At 35.8% G+C, this 24,747-nt stretch overlaps 1 protein-coding gene across 1 annotated transcript; it reads right to left on the bottom strand.

Annotated features, from left to right (window-relative positions):
• Positions 1–855: 855 nt before the first annotated feature.
• On the bottom strand, positions 856–3,728 carry LOC120882612 (zinc finger protein 131-like). The gene has a single exon (XM_040266629.1). The coding sequence runs from the start codon at positions 3,726–3,728 to the stop codon at positions 1,956–1,958; it is 1,773 nt and encodes a 590-aa protein (XP_040122563.1). The 3' UTR covers positions 856–1,955.
• Positions 3,729–24,747: the final 21,019 nt, after the last annotated feature.

The raw sequence follows: 24,747 nt of genomic DNA, 5'->3' as shown, positions 1-24,747 counted from the left end.
AAAAACACAGAGAAATTTAATAGCATAGATACCTCCTATATACCTGGGAAATACCTAGGGAAAGTGAGTAACTCTCCCAATGGCCTAAGCTATCACCTTAAATACAGTCGCTAGTAAAGGTATTAGGGGTGGGGGAGTGCTGTTAATGGGAGATTATCCAGAAAAGCACAGTAATAAGTAGCAGTGGTAAGGGTGATATGCAGGTTTAAGTCCTTGTCTTTTCTATTGATAAATTTCCACAAATTTAATCATCCTTCTCTTCCATTACAGACAGGGAGGACACCCTTACACATGGACATTTCCCTTATACATGTAAATATTTATGAAAGGAAAACTTCTACTTGGTTTTCATAGTTTTGTATCTTTTTTTTTTTTTTTAGAAAACTAACAAGATCAAAATAATCCTTAGCCAAAGAGGCATATTTTAGGGTGGCAAACTCTGCTCCTCTTTACGAGGAACTGGTAGGTTACGAGAATCAACTTAAGAATAAAGATAATAACACTGCAAAACTTTAAATTGAAAGTATAAATCAGTAGTATCAAATCTTTTATTAAAAAATTGAAAAATCGGTGGTATTTAATGCATACTAGAGAAAATTACATGGAATTCAAGGACAAAAATGTGAATACTCCTAAAGAACAAATAACAGGAAAATTAGAATGCTTAAATAAATGACTAAGATAAATGGAAAAGTTTTCTTTTAATCACACAGATACACCTGAAAAAAATTTTCAAATGAAGAAAAACAAGAAAATGTCCAGTTAAAAGTTTTATTTATTTTTTTTTATAATTTTAAAGTTTACTTTAAAAATGTAAATATCTCCCAACATTTAACAGGTAAAGAAAATAGCATATTGGTTTATTTTCTGTTGTTGTTATATTTTATTTACCAAGTAATACTGATTAAAAATATTTACACACCTACTTTAAAGTCCACAGTTTAGCACTCTTATTTGTATGGCTTTAAAAGTTATAGCACAAGATCTTTACATTAAGCACTGGGGGAAAAGATTCATTCAAAAGAAAGCCTGATATATACATGTTTTTCTCTGTACTTTATTTTAAATACATTAATTTTTAAATGATGCTCATCTTGTTTTCATCTGGTGGTAAAATATTAGTGCAACTTTTCATCAAAATAAAGTTTACCACAGATATAAATGAATTTTCCCAATTGAAAATGGCCCTTCAGCTGCCATTAAATGAAATTTCTCAACCTAAGTGAAAAAGAATTGGTAGCTGTCATTATAAGAAAAAATATATAAAGTACTACAGCATCACCTACACTGCTTACAACACAAATTTTAAAAGAACTAGAGATGCTTTATAGAAGTTTAGTTGGTTTTGAAAAGGCACATGGGTGTGTGTGTGTGTGTGTTTTAAACATTCTAGCAATTTGCCACCACCACTGTTTGCAGAAATGACATCTATGACCATGAATCAGGGCAGACAAGAATGTTGTTCAAACTAAAGGAAGCCAGAAGCCAAAATTTAACTGCACAGTAACAATGCACTTTTCTTCATGCAGTCTTGTTTCCTATATATTCAAATTTTCTAACATGCATCAGAATACGTCAACTTGTATTCTAATAATTTTACATTTGATTTTACAACATCGGGGGGCGGGGAACTTGAGGAAGGACATGACCAGGGAAAGAGAGTAAGAACTCTTACCACAATGAAAATATACATTCGTACCCAACTATATAATAAGAATATAATCCATTTAAGTTTTCCAGAAATATACTTCTCAAAGCTTCCCATTCACTTATGGGAAAGATCCCTCCTCTGTGGCAAGTGGGGGGAAATCAGTCTGTTTCCATAGAAACAGTTCAGCACAACAGGAAAGAGTTTAACTTTGGTCCACATGTCTGTTAGCATAAGGACAGTCACACTGCCCATCATCAGTTCAAAAACCCAACACACAAATTTAAAAATATATGCATTTGTTATTTCATTCTAAAACTGGCATAGGTGTTCTGTTCTCATTTCCTGCCTTTTCAGCTTGGGAATCCACTGTTGATTTGGTCTCTAAATCCTCAGCATCTTCGTGTTCTTCTATAGCAGCCTCGGCAGCATCTGCATGGGTAGGCTCTCTCTCCTCCTGGTTCATGATTTCAGGGGTCACTTGATCCAAGTCTGCTTCTAGAAGCTCAGTTTGTACTTCCACTGGCATCTGATTTACCCGTTCAACATGCAGCTCCTCTACATGGACTTCAATACCTTCTTCAGTCTGAATTCGCCCCACTTCTAGGTAACTTACCTGGACCTGCTCTGGAAGCTCACTCATGTGTGGCTCGTGCCCTTGGCTGTCTTGGAGCAGATCTGGATGGACCTGTTCCACAGTCACTTGTGCTGAATCCACCTGAACCTGGAGCAGTGGTAACACATGCACCTTCCCAACTTGTTCTATAATAGTCATTGATGGCACAGGTTCAGTTTGCACACGTGTTTCTACTGAAAGAACTTCTTCAGTTATCAGGTGCTCTGGAATATTATGAGTATCACTGAGATGCCTCCTTAATTCATTTTCTTGTATAAACCACAAGTCACACAGAGTACAATGGTTGGGTTTATCTCCAGTGTGTATCACCAGATGATCTTTGAACTGGTCCCAGCTGTTAAACACACTATTACAGACCTGACATTCATAAAGCTTCTTTCTCCCCCTTTTCACTCCCACTCCAGTCTGGCATGCAGTCAAGTGACATTTGAGGGTACTATTTCTAGCAAATCGTTCATGACAACTTGGACATTCAAAAGGTTTTTCACCTGTATGTTTTCGAAGATGCTCTTTAAAATGTCCAAAGTGGTCAAACTGCTTCTCACAGTACTGACATATGTGTATTTTTTTCCCAGTTCTCTGCTTCTTACTGACTCCACCTTCTTCAAGGTGGTAACAACTGAGGTGCTGTTTCCATGCGCTCTCCCGAACATACCTTTTATTGCATATTTCACACTTGAAACTCTCAGTGGAGTGTGATTTCATGTGTTCCTGTTTGCTTGTGGGGTCAGAGGCACAGCCGTCTTCATCTTTAATCTGTCCTTTTCTATCGCCTTGGCGGTACTTGCTGGTAATATCTGCCAACAATGCCAGAGCAGAATCATCAGAGGAACCTGTGCTCTGAATGTACTTTATGGACTGCTTGGCAGAAGCCACTTCCTCCAACGTTTCGATGCCTTCATCTTCCACTTCGATTGTGCCTTCGGCAATCTCCATCTCAATTTCAACAGGTTCAGATTCTGCAGATGGCAACAACTCAGTGATAACATTTGAAGTTTCTGCAATCTTTCTTTTTTTTGCTTCACTTTTCCCTGTGGTATTTTCCTCTAGTGGAGCTGAGTTTTCTTTGTTTCTGACTTCAAGGGCTTTGACAGCTTCTGGCATCTGTAGAAATTTTGCTGCTTTCCATACATCATTGGCTTCTTCTTCTCCTTGTATCATTAACTTTGCTGTATATGTGAACTCAATCAAATGATGAAAGGCCATTTTACTAACACCTTTTATCTCCACCAAAGGTTCCTGAGTAAATTCCTGAAAGAATTTACAGAAGAACTTGCTGCAAGCAGCCAGAACAGCCTTGTGGGCCTTAAAATGGTGTCCGTCAACAATCAGGGTGATGTCCGTAAACCGGTCCTGCTCTCGCTGTTCATTCAATCGGTCCATGATCATTTTATGATGTTCAGGGAACTCCGGAAGGCATTCCATCGTCTCTTCGGCCTCCATGGCTGTCCGGTTGCTCTACAAAAGAGGAGCATGATAATGTACACCCATGAGCTCAGGTTGAGGAACAAAACCCCTAAAGCATAAAATAACAACAAAAAAAACAAAACCCCAGCAACGTGAAAGAAGGGGGGAGGGTGAGGCAAGAGCAGAGGAAGGCGAGGGAAGAAAGAAAGGCGAGCCAGGCAGCCGCCGTGCATTGGGGGCCGGAGCCTCGGCCCGCTAACGGCCCGCCAAGCCCCTCGGCCCGTCCCTGGCTCCCGCCTTCCCGGGACCCGGTCCAGCCCATGGCCCACAATGACTACCGGGTCGCCTCTCCCTCCCCCTTCTCCCCCTCCCCGACCTAAAAGTTTTAACACTTTGAAAAATTATTAACTACACCCAAAACCTATACTATGAAGTTACACATTTCCAATATCAAGAAGTGACACAGAGAGACTCATGTAAACCAAGGGAAAAATAGAAAAAAGGCTGTAAAACTAAGTAAAGTCGCTCAGTCGTGTCCAACTCTTTGCAACCCCATGGACTGTAGCCTATCAAGCCCCTCCCTCTATGGGATTCTCCAGACAAGAGTACTAGAGTGGGTTGCCATTTCCTTCTCCAGGGGATCTTCCCAACCCAGGGATCGAACCCGGGTCTCAACCTCTGAGCCACCAGGGAAGCTCAACTGCAATTCTCTCTTCTACAAACGTAACTGTTAATTGTCAATGAAGTAATTTCTACAGCAGAACCAAAACAAGAAAGTTTCTATCAGAAAATTCTATTGTGACTGTTACCTAGTCCAAACTCGCTCTGCTCCCCGCACTATAAGCCAATCAATCAGAGAGATGAGGCGTTGAGCAAGGAGGAGACTTTAACTGGGGAGCCAGCAGGCCACGAAGATGGCAGGCTAGTGCCTCAAAATAACCATCTTCTTGGGGTCTGGATGCCAAGTTCTTTTATATATTAGAGAGAAAGAAGCAATGAGGAACTAAATTCAAAAGGCAGAATAGAGAGGGAGATACGGTGGGGAAATAAAGTGAAAGGGTCTTCAGTCTTGCAAAACATCTCCAAGGGAAAGGCCAGCCTTTGGAATGCATATGTTGATCTCTTCTGTTCACAGGTAGGCAGGGACAAACTCTCTCCATGAGCTGAAAAAGGGCACTTTAAAAGTTTACAGTCAAGCAGAGGGGCAGGGTCCTCCAGGCAAGCCATTTAGTATGATTATAATAATAAAAGCAAGTCAAAGAAACAGTTTCCAACATAACATGCAATGGGAATTGGCTTCCTCCCTGCAACATGATGAGTCTTTCAGAAATAGAGAATAGAAAAAAAATCCTGAACTGCAATGATACAAGCAATTTATCACCTTTGTACCATAAAGAATAAAGAAAGACTCAGAATTAAAATTAAAATGAACACCAACTGTGTAGTTGACAAGAAATCACTCTTAATTTTTGGAAATAAAGAAAATCAAACGGGATGTATACATCCTAATTCTTTTTTTTTTTAAACTGTGATGCTAAAAATACAAAAATCACAATTTACATAATTTAGAGCACAGCAATAGAAAAACAAAACAAAGGAAACTTTAAGTCACAAAATAACATAAATTGACCTTTCAAAAGCAAGATCAGTCTTACCAGTTTTAACAATAAACACAAAGGGAATACAATTTATATATAAAATTAATATGACTTTCAAGGTCAAGGAAAACAAACAAAACAAAAAATTTAAAAGGTGAATGTATACTATTCCAGTAATTGCCTCAAAAGAACTGACTATAAATGAAAACAATAAAGATAAAACATGCCAATGAAACAAAAGATACAGTATTAACATGAAAAATCATTTCAAGGTATAACTCATTAAGTGGGACAATGAACTTATTTTATGATGATAAAGGGTACTATAGCATTTAACATTTATAAAATAAAACACCTACAAAAATAAGCACAAACTAACAGAAACATTAAATTTTTATATGATTTTTATGGCAATATCTCAATTCTTAATAGATTATAATAAAAAAACAAGAATATTAAGATTTAAGTACTATTAAAAACAAAACTATGCAAAAGATTTATATTTAAAATCAATGCCTTACAAAATCAGAATACATTATTTTACAGTTTTAAGAAATAGAATTCAACTGAGTAAAATTGAAGATCTGTTTTCTCTATTCAACAATTCATGAATTAGGCAACATCTCATCTAGCAAGCAGAACAAGACCCAGCAAGCAGAACAAGACCTCAAGGAACTGTACAAAGTGTCAGATTTTGATATGCAGAAAGAGGGTGAAACTAGGAGGTAACAAAAGAAAGAAGGCAAGGTCTCCTTCCTCTGAGGGAAAGTCAGCTGTGGGAGGGAAAGTATAATGCAGATTATTTCACTAGTTCTGATCAGGATATTCCAGACTGATGGTTAGAAATTCCACTCCTTGGAGAGGCTGAAACTGTCATCAGTTTAAATTAAATTGTGGTTTGCTGATGTGAGGCTTAGCATAAGTGACTCCATTTTGAGCCAGATATCAAAGATATCTGTACAAAAACAAAGGACAATGTCATATGTCCAGAGACAACTGTGATAAATTCCAAAGTGTAAACTTGAAGCAAACAAAAGTTTATGGTTACAATGGTATCAAAAACTCACCAAGCACCAAAAAAAAAAAAAAAAAAAAAACCCTAAGATACAGTATCCTAAATATATAAGTTAAAGAAAAAGTCAAAAACTTTCACTGAGGAATATTCCCATCCAAAAATAGTGGGGATATGGACATACATAATAATATCTTATGGGGATGTTGTTCCACATAGAGAAGAAAGCTAAATCACTGAGTCCATTCAATAAGAATAAAGAAACTACAAAAGAAATTTGTAAAATTTCACTTTAAAATGTTAGAAAATAAAAAAAATAAAAAATAAAATGTTAGAAAATAAACAACAAAATGAATATAAAGGCATCAAAAGGAAAGTATTTATACAGACTTAACACAAATAAAAGTAGAAATTTCTTTACAACACACAAAACAGTATCAGTGAAAAATAATTTCCAAGCAACATGTATAAACTAGCATAAATGAATCAGCTTAATCAAACGAAAAAAGCAAGACTAGACTAAACTTTTTTGTTGTTGTTTAGTCACTAAGTAGTGTCTGACTCTTCTGCAACCCCACAGACTGTAGCCCACCACGCTCCTCTGGGATTTCCCAGGTGAAAATACTGGAGTGGGTTGCCATTTCCTCCTCCAGAGGATCTTTCTGACACAAGGATCAAATCCAAGTCTCCTGCTTGGCAGGTGGATTTTTTACCACTGAGCTACCTGGAAAGCCCCAAACCAAACCTTATAAAATGCTAATATACCTGCAAGCCCAGTCTAAAGTTTTCCATTATCCCAACTTTACAATTCTTTTCAATAACCTTAAAAGAAGAACCACAGTAAGTTGTAAGCAACAAGTAAATGGATATTAATTTTTCCTACATATTGCTTTTTAGTCACCGAAAATCTAGATTTCCCTAAAGGTATCATCATCATTATTTTGCATTAATTCCTTATGAAAGAATGTAGTTTTAGTTTTATTGTTAACCAACAAGGTGGGGGAGGAAGAGGGGAATGGAACAAGTTTTTGTGAAAAGATACATCTCCTTTCCCCTCCTAGCTTCCTCTTTATTTTGGGATCCCTTTCCTAAGAAATCCATTTAACATTAACAATGGCTGATGCCAGCTCACTTCTAGCAGACTAGGAAGAGTCATGACACTGGCGGGAGTAACTGACCTAAACCATCAGGAAGAGGTAGGATTACTTTGTGTCTTTGAGATGTGGAAAGAACAGTAAGGATAACCACAGTATTTCTCACTTAGTCTCTTACTGACTTTCATGAGGAAGAAAAAGCACCTTAGAGTAGGGATTTATTGGGGTGGGTGAGGGAATAAAAACAGTGCAGAGAAGATAAAAGCACAATGCCTGAGAGGCAATTTGAGGGTTTTTTCCCATGTATAATGGAGAAGGGCATCATTTACTTTGTTTGGTAAGGGAAGGATAGAAGCTGACTCTTGAGATATGGTTAGAAAATATAGAAACCTTAAGATGAAAGAAAAAATATTACTAATTTTACCACCCTGACAAAGTATTTATGCCTTGATACAAATGAATATTCTCTAATGAATACTACTTGTAATTGATTGGATATAAGTTTTTACTTTTATCATAAAAGTTATGTCTAAAAATATGGGAAATTATGATGATGATGAAAAACCACCACACAAACTCCCACAAACCAGATGTAATGACTCATCATTTTAGTGCATCTCTTTATTATCCTTTCTATTGCATGTTTTTATATAGTTTACATCATTCAGAAGATACTAGACTTTTAAAAAGTTAACTTGGGAATATTCATAAATGTGACATTGAAGATTTTAAATGGTAGGACAAAAGTAAAGTAACAAGAAATGGCTCAGCTCATTCAATATAACATTTACAGTTGCAGAAAATCATTATAGGTCTCCAACAAGAGTGAAGCTATTATAATTTTCTATTCAAGCATGCTCTTGTGGAGAGAGAAAAAACTCATTTTGGACACAATTTCATCCAGCAAGTTCTCCAAAACAGTTTAGTCATTATTACCAATTACTGGTTTAGGACAGAAAGAGTAATTAGTTTATGTCATTCTCAAAAGTGACAAGAGTTTTCCACTAAACTGTGAGATGAAAGACACATGAGAAATTAAACCAAATAAAACAAAACAAATAAAAAACCTCCTAGTAATAGACCAATCCTTTAATTATTATTGGGAGGAAACTTTAGCAAACATTAAGAAACATTCACTTTGAGCAGCAGAACTCATCTGGTAATAAAGCATTCAGAGATACATTGCATTCAGGGCATTCAGCCTGTTCAGGAAAGTCAACTCATGTCATGACTTAACTAGTGAAAGATTTAGTATTAATTTGGGGAAAAGTCTTCAAGTAATATTTTGAAGAAAGATGCATGGGTAGGATATTTTTTAAACTCTTAACTCTACAAGGATTAAGTTATTTGTGTCCATGAATAAAAAACAATTTATCTTAGATTTTTTTTATCTTATTTTATTTTTTTTAATTGGAAGAATAATTGCTTTATAATGTTGTGTTAATTTCAGCTGTACAACAACGTAATATCTTAGATCTTAACCTGAGATTCTCAGGTTACCACATTTTCCCCCCAGGATGTCTAAGAACTTCACTGTGATGTCTATGACTTCACTGTTTTTGGTACTTCACACTGGAAAAAAAAGTCTGTAAGCAGTCTTATTTTTACTCTTTTCTAGGTAATCTTTTTCGCAACCTTTTCCTGGATGTTATAGACTTTTACACCTAACTTTGTAATGTATCTCATTTGACAAAGTATCTTGATGTAGTTTCCCTTACATTGATTTTGCCAGTGTTCACCAACTGTTTCTAGCTTCACCCTCAGGTCCTTTTTTTGTTGTTGCTACTATTGTTCAAGAAGCAGCTTCTTATCAGTTGTTAGTTACACTGATCAATTGGTACTGTTTCTCTGTCATTCCTCTCTTCAACTGTTTCTGTATTTTGTATTTACATTACACACCCTCCTTACAACAAACATCTCTGAATATAGTAATGTCTTTTTCTCGACCTTCTACAACTTCTCAAGCAACTTGTGTATAATAGAGCATTGCAATGAATCTGGTTTTATTGCTCATTATCAATGGCTTGGTTCATACTGCTTAATTCATAGATTGTTATGAAAATTAAATAATACAGTAAATGTAAAGCAAAATGGCTTATCACTGAAAAAATGTGAGTATGCACAATATTGTATATTCTGTCATTTTTTCCAAAATGGATTTGTAAACTACTACTTAATTTTATTTGCCCTGCAATCTTTTCTTATTTCTAATTTCATCTTGTTTCACCTGCTTTTCACCTGCGTCTTATCCCAAGGACTTTTGTCTTCATTTGAGCGTGGTGAATTCTGGCTTTCTTAACACTTTAGCACACAGTATCTGTCTTTTTGTATTCTTTCTGACAATAAGGCATTTCTGAAATGTTGGTTGGATTAATGTGGGCTATATTTTCCAGATGTATGCTCTATCTTGCTCTTTCAGGATTTGTTTCCCTAATTCATGAGAATATCCTTAAAGATCACCTATCTTTATTTCCCCCACAGTGATGGGGTTGGATTAGGAACAAAGAATTGATATTTAATTCTTCCAGAAATTCTTTTTCTAAAGAGACTAAGTGAGCTACTCCTCAGCTCACTTCTCTAATAGGAATAGGGAAACAAATTAACCAAAAAATTCTTCTACAAATAGTTATGGCTATTACATGCTAGAGTCTTGTTTCTCAGTCAGTGTTGATCTGGCTCCCCACAGATCATTAAGCAATGTATGGAGACACTGTTGGTTATTTCAGCTGGGTGGAGGTGGGTGGTCCTTTAAGTGAGTAAAGACCAGAGATACTACTAAACTTCCTACAACATACAGAAGAACACTCTACAACAAATCATTATCTGACTCCAAATGGCAATAGTGCTGAGGAAGAGAAACTCCGCTCCATGGGCTTACAGCTCTCTCCTTAATTATTTTAAGGAAAAATTTCAGGGGTTTAAGATACTTGTGACTGAGTAGGAACTATGACTCCACAAAGATTATTTCTTTCCTCAGGAAATGTTCAGTCTGATTGTGCAGATTCTGACAACAATTCAGTCCATTTCAAACTGTCAAGACCTTTTGATCAAACACTTTATTGAAACCTTCAACAGAAACAGGGTTTGAGAGATCAAAGTTCACTTTATTTTAAATAAAATTTCTGTGAAGTATCAGAAAATTAGGCAGGATGTTCTCAAAGAACTGAAATGCCAGTTTGCCGCTTTAAACATTTCAAAAGTGACAAATAACATTTGAGCTCAGACATGATAACCTGAGGAAAAAAGTAGTCTTCTCTGAACTTGTTCTTTTTGAACAGCTGAAGTTTGAAACAGAATAGCTAGACTTTTATCTGCTAAATAGACATAAAAGCTTTTTAACCCAGTGATTAAGAGATAAAACAGATAAAACTATTAACTGATAACTAAAATAGATTTGCTGAAATCATTGGAGGCAAGTCAAAATAATTACTGCTTTAAGAAAGAAAAAAAAAAAAGAAACTTCTCTCCCTCTATTCTTTCAAACATTAGTTCTAATGATTCAGCATTAACCTAAGGAAAGCAAACTCTGGGGGAGAGAAGGAAAGAATAATGACATAAGGAAAGCACAAGGCTACATCAGAATATATATGGTTTTAGAGACAATCTATTTAGTGAAGTTAACACTGGAACAATGAATCATGTAGATATAGCTAGAGATAAAACAAAAAAACAAAAACAAACCTAGTAACACTGAACTAAAAATAGCTAGCAATATATATATCATCCTAATCTAACAGGCAGGCACACCATAAACTTTAATGGAATTATTTGATAATTGTACATTTTGTCTCCCTAAAACTTTAAGTGTATTGTCTACCATCATTAACTTTAATGGAAAAATCCACAAGGGTCTGGGGGTGTAAGAATGGATAATTGTATAGGGATAACAAGAAAACCATGTGCAAGCAGAAAATCATACTGACTATAATTGAAGGCAGGGGGAGAAGAGGATGACAAAGGATGAGATGGCTGGATGGCATCACTGACTTGATGGACATGAGTTTGAGCAAGCTCTGGGAGTTGGAGATGGACAGGGAAGCCTGACGTGCTGCAGTATGTGGGGTCACAAAGAGTCAGACACAACTGAGCGACTAAACTGAACTGATTAGAGAATGATTTTATATTTAAGAACAAAAATATAATTGACATAATTATAATGATAAAAATAAAAATTGGAAAAAAATCATTTTAGCAAGCAGAAATACTTAAAATAGTCATTAACAAGGAAGAATGTACAGAATGGATTGTGAAGGTTGTGTGAATCAGAATTCGCTATGCATTGGAATATATGGTACTATAAATGTGACAATTCTCCCCCAACTGATCTATAGACCCACTAAATTTATAATACAAATAACAATAGGTTTTAATTTGGTTTTCTTTTTTTTCTAAGTGAAAATTAACCAGTTGATTCAAAAATTTAATGAAAAAAAAAAAACAAATCAATCTTAACAAGCTGAGAGAAGTTATTGTATATCACAGACCTTATCACAGACCTAAAATATTTATGACAGTAAAGTATTAATGAATGTACAGACTGATATATTGGATTATATTCATGCAATGAGTGAACACAATGAAGATGACCAAACTAATGTTTCTTGCATCATCAAGGATGAATCTCACAAAAATAATGTTAATTAAAATCATCCATCCACAGAAGGATGTATACTGGACAATTCCATTATTTCAAGTTCAGAAATAAAGAAAAGTAATCTATGCTGTTAAATCATGATAGAGAAAACATTTCAACCTTTGGTAAGGAAGAAATTATAGAGATCGGGATCAACATATACACAATGTGACATATACAAACATATACATATAATTGGTAACTATATTCTATACACATATGTGTATTTGACATTTCTATAAGAAATTATAGATTGGGACTGACATATACACACATATATGTTGACATATATATGTATATATTTCCATATAGACACATAAGAACCCACTGTATAGCACAGGGAATTCTACTTAATACTCTATAATAAACTATAGGGGAACAGAATCTTAAAAAGAGTGAATATATGTATATGTATGACTGAATCACATTGCTGTACACCAGGAACTAATATAACAATACAAATCAACTATATGCCAATAAAAATTAGCTTATAAAAAGAAATTACAGAGATTAGGATGGAACAAAAAAGAGGAATTAATATTTCATAAACTTTTTAGAGTGGGTAATGGTCACATAAGCTGTGATAATTTACTGGTATGCATAATCATAAATTGTGAATATGTCCTAAGAATTTTACATTTAAATTAAAACAAAACAAAACAAAAAGAGCCTCTAATGACCTGTAAGGAACAAACTGTTTCAGTTGCAAATGTATCAAATGTTTAAAAAAAAAAAAAAAGACAAACAAAAACAATCAGTCCATAATGTTGCTCAAAAAATCCTTATTGGTCATCACTGGCATACAAATTCTATGTCAAAGTAATCAAATACTTGCTTGATGAGGGAAGTTCTCCATAAGAGAATCTCAGCTAGTAAATACAAAAAGAATGATAACATTATAAAATTACAATTTTAGTACCCAATGAAATAATGGAAAGTGAAAGAAAGTCACTCAGTCGTGTCCGACTCTGCGACCCCATGGACTGTAGCCTACCAGGCTCTTCCGTCCATGGGATTTTCCAGGCAAGAATACTGGAGTGGGTTGTAGTCCATAAACTTCAATGGATGCTTAATCCTTTAGGTAAGGTTCTGATGGAGAAACTTAAAACTGAGAGATAACACTGATACCACATGAAACCCATGATTAGCCTTACTGTAACTAATAGTTGGACAACCCTACATTATCTATGATAAGATACAGTAGGAAATACACAGTACCTTCAAAAGATGTTGTTAAAATAGTGTTCCTAAAATAAAAGAAAGCCCACAGATCTATATGAAGTTTACAGGAAATATGGGGAGTAATATGTAGAATAGAAAGAAAAAGCATACCATGAGAAAAGCAAAATTTAGAACAAGTGACCTTGTTTATCCAATAAATCAATAGCAATTTTTTATAAAAAAGAAGACAGTTACAGAATAAAAGAGACTTCAGAAATCTAGTAACCAAATGTATGAAATGTATTTGAATCCTAATTTAAAAGAAAAAAAATACTTAAAACCACCTTTGAGATAATCAAAGAAACGAATACAGATTGAGTAGTAGCTAATTTAAGAAATAATCGCTAATTGTGTTTAAGTATGATAATGGCATAATTACTGTGTTATTGTAAATGCCCTGATCAGTTAGAGATGTCAACTGAAAATGTTGCACTTGAAATGACATAGAATCTATTTCTTAACTACTCCAAAAACTGGTAGCTCAGCTGGTAAAGAATCCGCCTGCAGTGCAGGAGACCTGGGTTTGATTCCTGGGATAGGAAGATCCCCTGGAGAAGGGAATGGCTACCCATTACAATATTCTTGCCTGGAGAAATCCATGGACAGAGGAGCCTGGCAGGTTACAGTCCATCGGGGCACAAACAGTCAGACACAACTGAGCAACTTTCACTCTCACTTTTCTTTCACTTACACTCATACACACAGACACACATCATGTAAGTGGGCACTGATATCCACAAAGTATCACTTGACAACCTGCTAATAGAGAAACACTAAGTTTGTTCAAAATCATTTTAGTAAAGGAGAAAACCATATTGAAAGACTCTTACCAGTATCTCAGGCTCAACTGGTTTAAGGCAGGGAACTGAATGAAACTGGACAAAGATCATACTATAATTATTTAGTAATAGTAGACACAGTGAGGTAGCAAGGGTCTTAAAACAAGTTTTCCTAAGTAAACTGTTATTTAGTAAGTGAGCTGTTTGTTTAGATGAAGAGATTATCCTTGATAAAACAATTTGTAGGGTTTTCCTAATGCAAACAGTAAAGTTATTTTAATAAATTTATAGCCTTATCTTTCCAAAGAAAAGTTATCCCGGAAACAAAATAAAATGACTGAGTCATGTTGATATAGATGGTCTTAGTTCTCAGTAAAGAGAGAAACAAGATTTGTAAAATGTTTTATATGAGTATAAAAAAATCAGTTAATTTTACTTTTCTCTATATTTTTGTATAAATCTGAAAATTCCCATATTAGAAAGCTTTTATGCTTTCTATTATGGGAACTTTATGTTTTCTAATGTTGAGATCCTCTTCTTTCATAAAATCTAAGGAAGCCACTTGGACATGGATGAAGATTTGGAAAACTAAGGAACAAAGTGGTCAGAAAGAATCAGGCAAAAAAAAATGGACTGGGTAAACATCAGAAATAATAGGAAATGTACTAATGTGGTGGTTATCCATCCATATCTAACTATGGATGTTTTTCTATTAAAACACCTGCAAATTGGTATTTTAGCTAATACTTAAAATATACCATCAATTCCATTAAATGCATAATATACATTATATCATCTGATTCTTAGAAAAACTTTACAAGATAGGAATTTTTTTTTTAATTTTTATTTTTACTTTATTTTACAATACTGTATTGGTTTTGCCATACATTGACATGAATCCACCATGGGTGTACATGAGTTCCCAATCCTGAACCCCCCTCCCATCTCCCACCCCATATCATCTCTCTGGATCATCCCCGTGCACCAGCCCCAAGCATCCTGTATCCTGTATCGAACATAGACTGCTGATTCATTTCTTACATGATAGTATACACGTTTCAATGCCATTCTCCCAAATCATCCCACCCTCTTCCTCTCCCTCAGAGTCCAAAAGTCTGTTCTATACATCTGTGTCTCTTTTCTTAGTAGCAGCATTTTACAGTGACTTTCATTAAAATTTAGCAAGGTCCAGTTAATGTGCTGGTGGACACAAAGCTAGAAATAGTTGGCGTAAGATTCAAACACCACCTCTACTGGTTCCCCAAACTGAAAGCTAAACTGCTGTGATAAACTAGTTTAGCTTCACATGATGGAATGGAGGGTTTTTTCCCTTAAATTATTATTTACACTTTTTAAGGTATAGATATCTCATACTTTATGGAAGACAGAGTTTCTGAATGTGTCCAGCATATTTGAGAAGAAAGTCTGACCTCAAGACCTATCTAAAGAGAAAAGAAGTAACTCCAGATAAATGGTGTTTATGCTTAAATGCTCAAGCTGGACAAATACATTGCAGCTGAACTTCAGTTATAGTCCTGATAAATGGATAAGGGCCCCTGACTTTGAACTACAGTACTTAAAAGGACCTGAGAATGTGGTCAGTTGTCAACATGACTGCTTGCTTTGGTTTTGGAAACATAAGCCATGTGCTCATGCGCTGCCATTAGTGCATATAAAACATGCAATCTATCATCATCATCGACACATATTTATGGAGTACTCACTGTCTGTATGCTGGTTTCAGAAGTTGCAATGGGGATTTATATGGCACAGGGAAACCATTCTACTGTGTTTTCCCCTCCTTTCTCTTTCAGCCATATGTAATGTTTCTATAAGAACCGTGAATGTTGAAAAAAATACACTTACTCATCAGAAAACTGGTAATTTCACAAAACTGAAAAAACCTTTTGGCTCCCTGTTATAATTTATGTTCAGTTCAAAGCATTCCATGGTCATGATTCTTTTGCAAACAAGGTGAGGTTTTAAAGAAAGCAAGTGAAGTCGCTCAGTCGTGTCTGACTCTTTGCGACCCTGTGGACTATAGCCCACCAGGCTCCTCCATCCACGGGATTCTCCAGGCAAGAATACTGGAGTGGGTTACCACTTCCTTCTCCAGGGGATCTTCCTGACCCCAGGGATCAAACCCGGGTCTCCTGCATTGGAGGCAGACGCTGTAACCTCTGAGCCACCAGGGAAGAGGTTTTAAAATATGACCTAAATGACTGATCAACCAGGCAATCCTTACACTGTTTTTGCTTTTGGGAAAAATGGAAAGAAATATAAAAGATGCAGCCATAAAAAGGAATGAAATAATGACATTTACAGCTACATGGATGGAATCTAAAATATGATACAAATGGACTTATCTATGAAACAGAAAGAGACTCAAAGACATAGAGAATACACTTGTGGTTGCCAAGAGGGAGGGAGCAAGGGGGGTTGGATTGGGAGTTTGGGACCAGCAGATGCAAATTATTATATATAGGATGGGTAAACAACAAGACCCTCCTATATATCACAGGGAATTATATTCAATATCCTGTAATAAACCATAATGGAAAAGAATATAAAAAGAGTATATATCTAGCACATCAATGCACACAGAAACTAACACAATACAAACTAACATGGAAAAGAATAAGAACATATGTGTGTGTGTATGTGTATGTGTGTGTGTATATATATATCAGTCACTTTGCTGTACACTAGAAACTACCACAAGTAAACCAACTATACTAATTAAATAAAAAGAAATACAAGAGATGTTTTCATTTGAAGATATTAACAGCTATAGCAAACTGTTTTGAGTAGATATGCAAAGGAAGACACTTGTTTCTTCTCATACAGTACTTGATTTGTAAATATTTTTGGAATCAATATGTACTCAATTCTGCTATGGTTTAGATATCACAACCCTATTTATTAAGCAAGTATTTTTACCTGATGCAATCTCTATACCAACAAACAACAAAGGTGTTTTAATTTTATTTTGCAAAGGAGAAAATTGTAATAGCAGTTGTATGAAATATGTTGTAATTCATCTACCCTTGAAAGAATTGGTATTGGACAAAAAAAGATATATAATTGGGTTACTAGGCAACAAATGCTAACTAACAGTTTTAATTTTTGAAAAATCATTAGCAATTTACTTCCCTCATTGTAGTTTAACTTAATGACTGTCAACTTATATCTAACATATGAAATTGGAGATAATGGATTACAAGTTTTAATGTTCTTTATTATTAAGAAAACATACTAGTTTTCCATGCCTTAATGTATCTCTAATAGCAGGTTGTCAAGTGATACTTAGTGAGTATCAATACCCACAATGGAGGTGAAACAAAAGTGAAAGCCCAACTCTTTGTGACACCGTAGACTGTAACCTGCCAGGCTTCTCTGTCTATGGAATTCTCCAGGCAAGAATACTGGAGTGGGTAGCTGTTCCCTTCTCCAGGGGATCTTCCCAACCCAGGGACTGAACCCAGGTCTCCTGCATTGCAGGTAGATTCTTTATTCTCTGAGCCACCAGGGAAGCCCAAGAGTACTAGAGTGGGTAGCCTATCCCTTCTCCAGGGGATCCTCCCAACCCAGGAATCGAACAGGGGTCTCTGGCATTGTAGGCAGATTCTTTACCAGCTGAGTTACCAAAGGAAAAATTTTTGCTTTTAACTATCTACTAAATACCAGTTGCTTAATTTCTAAATATGTATTTTGCCTCCAAATATGCAGTTGTAAGGATTAAATGAGAAAAAAGATAAACTATACTTTTCACTCCACTTTGCACAGAGTAAGTAGCTGTTCAATAAAGTACAGACAAAACAACAAAGCAAATGAGAAAACACAAAAGCAACTGCATCAGTTGACATACTGGAGGGCTTAGGACAGAGAGCAAAAGATAATCCTTCAACTAGGGAGAACAGAGTATTGATAAGATATTTTATATCTGTATCTAGAACTATTTGAAAAATGTTAGGTTGTTAGAATTAATCAGATAAAATAAAGTTGAAAATAAAGGTTAGAAATTAATATAGAATAAAAAGAGACAAAGGTACCAGGAACTGTAAAATATTATCAGATGAGTATGTTTACCTAGTTCTCCAAAAAATCAAAAGTATTTCTTTAAGAAGCTGAGTATTTTAATAGAGTTTATATAGTCTAAGTCCATTGCTCTTTGGGGATCTAAATTGAAATAACCAGAATAACCAATTATCTCTTAAACTGTCAACTACAGCATGGATTTTGTGAACAGTACTTTTCTCAAGTCCTTAGGGACATTAAGTGAAACTTACATGTGTTCAGTTCAGTTGCTCAGTCGTGTGACTCTGTGACCTCATGGACTGCAGCACTCCAGGCCTCCCTGTGCATCACCAACTCCCAGAATTTACTCAAACTCATGTCCATTGAGTTGGTGATGCCATTCAATCATCTCATCCTCTGTTGTCCCCTTCTCCTCCTGCCTTCAATCTTTCCCAACATCAGAGTCTTTTCAAAGGAGTCAGTTCTTTGTCAGGTGGCCAAAGTATTGGAGCTTCAGCCTCTGCATCAGTCCTTCCAATGAATATTCAGGACTGATTCAGGTTGGATCTCCTTGCAGCCCAAGGGACTCTCAAGAGTCTTCTCCAACACCACAGTTTAAAACCAGCAATTCTTTGGTGCTCAGCTTTCTTTAGAGTTCAACTCTCACATCCATACTTGAATACTGGAAAAACCATAGCTTTGACTAGATGGACCTTTGTCGGCAGAGTAATGTCTCTACTTTTCAATATGATGTCTAGGTTGGTCATAACTTTTCTTCCAAGAAGCAAGTGTCTTTTAAATTCATGGCTGCAGTCACCATCTGCACTGATTTTGAAGCCCCCCAAAATAAAGTCTGTCACAGTTTCCATTCTTTCCCCATCTATTTGCCATGAAGTGATTGGACCAGATGCCGTGATCTTAGTTTTCTGAATGTTGAGCTTTAAGCCAAGTCTCTTCTTTCACTTTCATCAAGAGGCCCTTTAGTTCTTCTTTGCTTTCTGCCATAGGGGTGGTATCATCTGTGTATGTGAGGTTATTGATATTTCTACCAGCATTCTTGATTCCAGCTTGTGCTTCATCCAGCCCAGCGTTTCTCATGATGTACTCTGCATATAAGTTAAATAAGCAGGATGACAATATACAGCCTTGATGTACTCCTTTCTTGATTTGCAATCAGTCTGTTGTTCCATGTCCAGTTCTAACTGTTGCTTCCTGACCTGTATACAGATTTCTCAAGAGGCAGGTCAGGTGGTCTGGTATTCCCATCTCTTGAAGAATTTTCCAGTTTGTTGTGATCCACACAGTCAAAGGCTTTGGCATAGTCATTAAAGCAGATGTTTTTCTGGAACTCTCTTGCTTTTTTGATGATCCAACGGATGTTGGCAATTTGATCTCTGGTTCCTCTGCCTTTTCTAAATCCAGCATGAACATCTGGAAGTTCACGGTTCACATACTGTTGAAGCCTAGCTTGGAGAATTTTGAGCATTACTTTACCAGCATGTAGGATGAGTGCAATTATTCATTAGTTTGAGCATTCTTTGGCATTGCCTTTCTTTGGGATTGGAATGAAAACTGACCTTTTCCAGGCCTGTGGCCACTGCTGAGTTTTCCAAATTTGCTGACATATTGAGTGTAGCACTTTCACAACATCATCTTTTAGCATTTGAAATAGCTCAACTGGAATTCCATCACCTCCACTAGCTTTGTTCGTATTAAGGCTTCCTAAGGTCCACTGGACTTCACATTCCAGGATGTCTGGCTCTAGGTGAGTGATCGCACCATCATGATTATCTTGGTCGTGAAGATCTTTTTTGTACAGTTCTTCTGTGTATTCTGGCCACTTCTTCTTAATATCTTCTGCTTCTGTCAGGTCCATACCATTTCTATCCTTCATTGTCCCCATTTTTGTGTGAAATGTTCCCTTGATATCCCTAATTTTCTTGAAGAGATCTCTAGTTTTTCCCATTCTATTTTTTTCCTCTATTTCTTTGCACTGATCACTGAGGAAAACTTTCTTATCTCTCTTTGATATTTTTTGGAACTCTGCATTCAACGGGTATAGCTTTTCTTTTCTCCTTTGTCTTTCACTTCTTTTCACAGCTATTTGTAAGGCCTCCTCAGACAACTATTTTACCTTTTTGCATTTCTTTTTCTTGGTGATGGTCTTGATCCCTGCTTCCTATACAATGTCATGAACCTCCATCCATATTTCTTCAGGCACTCTGTCTATCAGGTCTAATCCCTTGAATGTATTTCTCACTTCCACTGTATAATCATAAGGGATTTGATTTAGGTCATACCTGAATGGTCTAGTGATTGTCCCTACTTTCTTCAATTTAAATCTGAATTTGGCAATAAGGAGTTTATGATCTGAGCCACAGTCAGCTCCTGGTTATTTTTGCTGACTGTATAGAGTTCTCCACTTTTGGCTGCAAAAATTATAATCAATCTGATTTCAGTATTGACCATCTGGTGATGTCCATGTGTAGAGTCTTCTCTTGTGTTGTTGGAAAAGAGTGTTTGCTATGACCATATGTGTACCTTATGCATATGTGTACCTTACAAATAATGATTTTCTGCAAATGCTTCGGCACTCCAGATAAGCAGGTCATAAATATAACTTCTTCTTGGGAAAATTGAGGCACTTTTTAAAATAAAAAAACACGTAAATAAAATAACAAAAAATGTTTGTTCCCCCAAATTTACCATATCCTAACACAGAAAAATTTCATAAATATGAATATAGGCAAAATCAACAATATCTTTAAAAATAAATTTGGATTTTCATCCATATAATCAGCCACAATATCACAGTATAAGAGAGAAAGACAAAAAAAAGTCAATTTAGCCTGAGTAAGTTCCAAAAGTAAGTGAGGAAATTCATTTGAGAATAAAATAATAGAGAATCAAAAACATCTGATTTTAGCCTTGGAGGGTAGAAAAGAAAAGGAAAGAATATTGCTCTAATATGGATTTCTCTGATCGAACTGGCCACAAACTACACCCCTAAACATGTGAGTAATGAAACTGTTTACAATCTTTATTTCAATGCTTAAGAAAGCTGGTCCAATGCACTTGTTTCAATATAAGCACAGACATTGTCAAGCTATTCTTCTGTAACAGTTAACTTTGGTTAAAGTAAACTGAAATCTGCTCCTTAGGTCATTATCATTTTGGGATATTAAAAGCCAACCCAAATCAATGAGACTAAGAGAACCATTAGCTATCGTATCAACAGTCCTGAAGTCTGGTCTTAATACATGTAGTAATAAACAGATTGTTTTTACACTTTTGTCCATGAATGATAAATAAAATATTATTTATGTAAAGAAAGGTTAATCATTAACTGTATATATAACATTAATTTCATATTCTTCTCATGAATAAAATTCCAAATAAACAATGAAATATCCTTTGAAATGGAGTATAATTAAGTGCATCTGGTAACTTTGAACAGGTATTTATATTAATCTAAATATTTAAAATTGTATTAAGCCCAATACAAAATATAGTCCCCACATCTGCCTATCTTTCATTAGGAAGTACACAGTATACATCTGTCCTGACAAACATTCTAAAGTACCGATCCAGGTAAACAGCATCAATGCATTCATAAACCTGACAGAGTCCCAGTTCCAAGTGCTTTTATACTATGAAAAGCATAAAATGTTTTGGTAGATTTTGTTTTTATGCTTACATACATTAAAAAGATGGTCTTTAAAAATAATTATTTTGTGAGCCAATAGAAGAAAAAATGTATCTCTAAATATTGATGTTACATGTTTTGACCAACAATGCTCTATTATTATATTGATCTTACTAAAAAATAACTAATCTAAAACATAATGAAAATGAAATGAAAATACATAGGACACTGAGAAAATCTAGTCTCTCCTTCTGCTGAAATTCAGCCTCTGTTACGTACCTGTTTTCAGACACAGAAAGTAAATTCAAAATATTACAAAGACCATGCTGAGAATATCTTCTTGTATAAATTTAAATTTGGAGAATGTCTGCAGAAATTTCCTGGATGGCTTCAATAATGATAAAAGTTCCTCTACCTACATCGAGAGAGAGAGAAAGAGAAGAGAGAGAAAGAGAATACAAGATATGGGAAACCTAATCAAATCTAACCAGGCCAAGTATAAGCATAAAAGTGGATTTTAACTACACTAAAAATGAGAACAAAAGTTATGATTTTATCAAGTCATCCATCAAAACTGAGTAGACACATCAAGAGACCTAGAAACCAGAGACTTCATCAAGCTATAGGAAGCACAGTCTGAGAAGTTTCTGGCAATTAAGATAATAATCTGGATTGGCTACTTGAACGTTAGGGGAATTTTTCAGTAGGCAGTAGGAAGATAAGCAAGCAAGCAGCTTGCCCATGTAATCAGCAATGTCCACTGGAGGGCAGCCAGTGGATATTCTGGTAGGAAAAAGGTGTTAGGAAAATCTGTTGACTGGTAATCAATACAAGTACTAAAAGGCAAAGCTCAACATGATGGAGGCTTGGCTTAAGGTAGTACTTTGTGGCCAGTTAAAGGTACTCAATACTAATATGTCTACTCAGAGACGGGGAAATAACAAGGATCTAGTGAATTACCTAGAGTTAGAAGAAAAAGCCTTTACCAAGTACATAGCCAAGAGCCAGTTATTAGAAATAAGAGCAGAACTGGCATCAAAGGTGAACTTGATCAATAGAATTATCAACTGAGACAGTTAAGAAACCCTCCAGTAGAAAGGAGATTATTCCAGAGGGGGATATTGATTTCAGCCTGAGTTTTAAAATTAAGCCACCCTAAAAGAGGGATCCTGATAGATAAATGATCAAGAAACCAGGCCATTTATTACCATCATCTGCATAATTAAGATAAAGTATGATGATTCTTAGAATATGAGCGCAATGTAAGCCAGAGTGCAGTGAAAACAATGGTATCATTAAGTATATTGCACGCAATAGTACTTTCCTATTGAATTCCCTACTGAAAAGCTTTCCTGCGGCATAGTAAGAAAAATTTCCATTATTCAGCACCTGCAAGTCTGTTTCAGTCCAGGTTCTTTTTTGTTTAAGGCAACAGAAGCTGACTCCAGATAACTTCAGTCGGATGTAAATTTATTGGAAGGATAGCTGCAGCTTACAGAATCAATAGGAAGGCTTAGGAATCAGGCTCAGGAGATGAATAGAAAACAAAAGGATCTGAGTAATGCAGACACAACCAACATCATGCTACAGAAACTGCCAGGATATGATATTGATTTGGCATCATTTTCCCAGACTTAGAAGCTGTCAGCATGTCATCGCAGGCATGACTAAATTCTCAACCACCTTCCATTGCCACACCATCTCCTTCTATTCAAATTCCTGAGGTGGGGTAAATGATTGGCTAAACCTAAAGCAGAGTTACTCTCCAGCTTCCAAAAGGTGGTTTTCCTCCAACCCACTCTCAGTCTCAGAGTTTAATCTTGGTCACTACACATTACTTTGATGTTTTCTGGAATTTCATATAAATGAAATCATACGCACTCTTTTCCATTGTTTCTTTGCACAGTAGAATATCTTAAAATTTTCCATGTTGCTACATGTGTGGGTAACTTGTTTTCTTTCATTGCTGAGTAGAATTCCATAAAGACCAAAATGTGATTATTCATTTACCTACTGATGGGTTTTGGCATTGTTTCTAGATTTTTGCTAATGAAAAAAAAATTGCTATAAACATTCATAAGGAAATACTGGTGTGCACATATGTTTTAATTTCTCTTGGGTCAACAACTCAGAGTGCAATTGCTACGACTTCCTGAGAAAACTACCTAGCTATTTTTCAAAGTGGTTGTGCTCTTTGCATCCCCACTGGCAATGTATGACAGCTCCAGTTGGTCCACATACTAACAACTTGGCCTATTGTCTCTCTTTAATTACCCAGCCATTCCAGTGGGTATGTAGTAGTACTTTTTGGTGGTTTTCACTTGCATTTATCTGATGACTAATTACTCCGGTGGTCTTTTCTTCTGTTTCTTGGTCCACGTGTAGATCTTCTCTTGTATAGTGTCCCTTCAATCTGCCTGTGCCAGATTGCATTTTCCATAAATAGCCATGACAGTATCTTCTATCTCACATGTTTTATTTACATCGTGATTATAACACACGGACCAGCAAGAGATATGGTCTATGTCCCTCTTTGAATTTGGTTAATCATGTAATTTCTCAGGCTGTGCCACTTAAGTTCTTAGAAGATGATACAATGTCCATCTAGTTCTCTTGGTATGTGTGCTCTTGAATTCAGTCACCAAGCAGTGAGGAAACACAAAGAAACCATGTAGGTGTTCTGGCCAAGCGCCCATTCGAAGGTCCCAAACAAAAGCCACCATTAAACACCGGACTTGTGAAAAACAAACTTTAGATGATTCCAGCCTCCAGCTGTGGATTCATCTCGCAGGTGAGGTGTCTGACATAGAACAGAGACATGCTGACTTCAACGGCCCTTTCCAAATCCCCAAGCCTCAGAATCCAAGAGCATACGAAAAGAATGCATCCAAGTTTAGGATGGTTTTCTACGCAGCAATACATAAGCAAAACAGAAGGTTTGAGATACAACCATGTAAAGAGTCTATGAAAAGAAACACCATTTAGATTTATTTTTTCCTACTTCTAAAAGTCATTTGTTGTTTCTTAGTATATGGGTACAAATAAGTTTGAGAAT

This window comes from Oryx dammah, unplaced genomic scaffold (genome assembly GCF_014754425.2).
Source record: "Oryx dammah isolate SB20612 unplaced genomic scaffold, SCBI_Odam_1.1 HiC_scaffold_23, whole genome shotgun sequence".
Taxonomy (NCBI): Eukaryota; Metazoa; Chordata; class Mammalia; order Artiodactyla; family Bovidae; genus Oryx; species Oryx dammah.
The sequence above is the reverse complement of the archived record's forward strand: the minus strand, read 5'-3'. Positions and strand labels throughout refer to the sequence as shown.

What these genes read in the sequence shown, in the direction of transcription:
- LOC120882612 (XM_040266629.1), bottom strand. Translation starts at nt 3,728, where the DNA reads ATGGAGGCCGAAGAGACGATGGAATGCCTTCCGGAGTTCCCTGAACAT.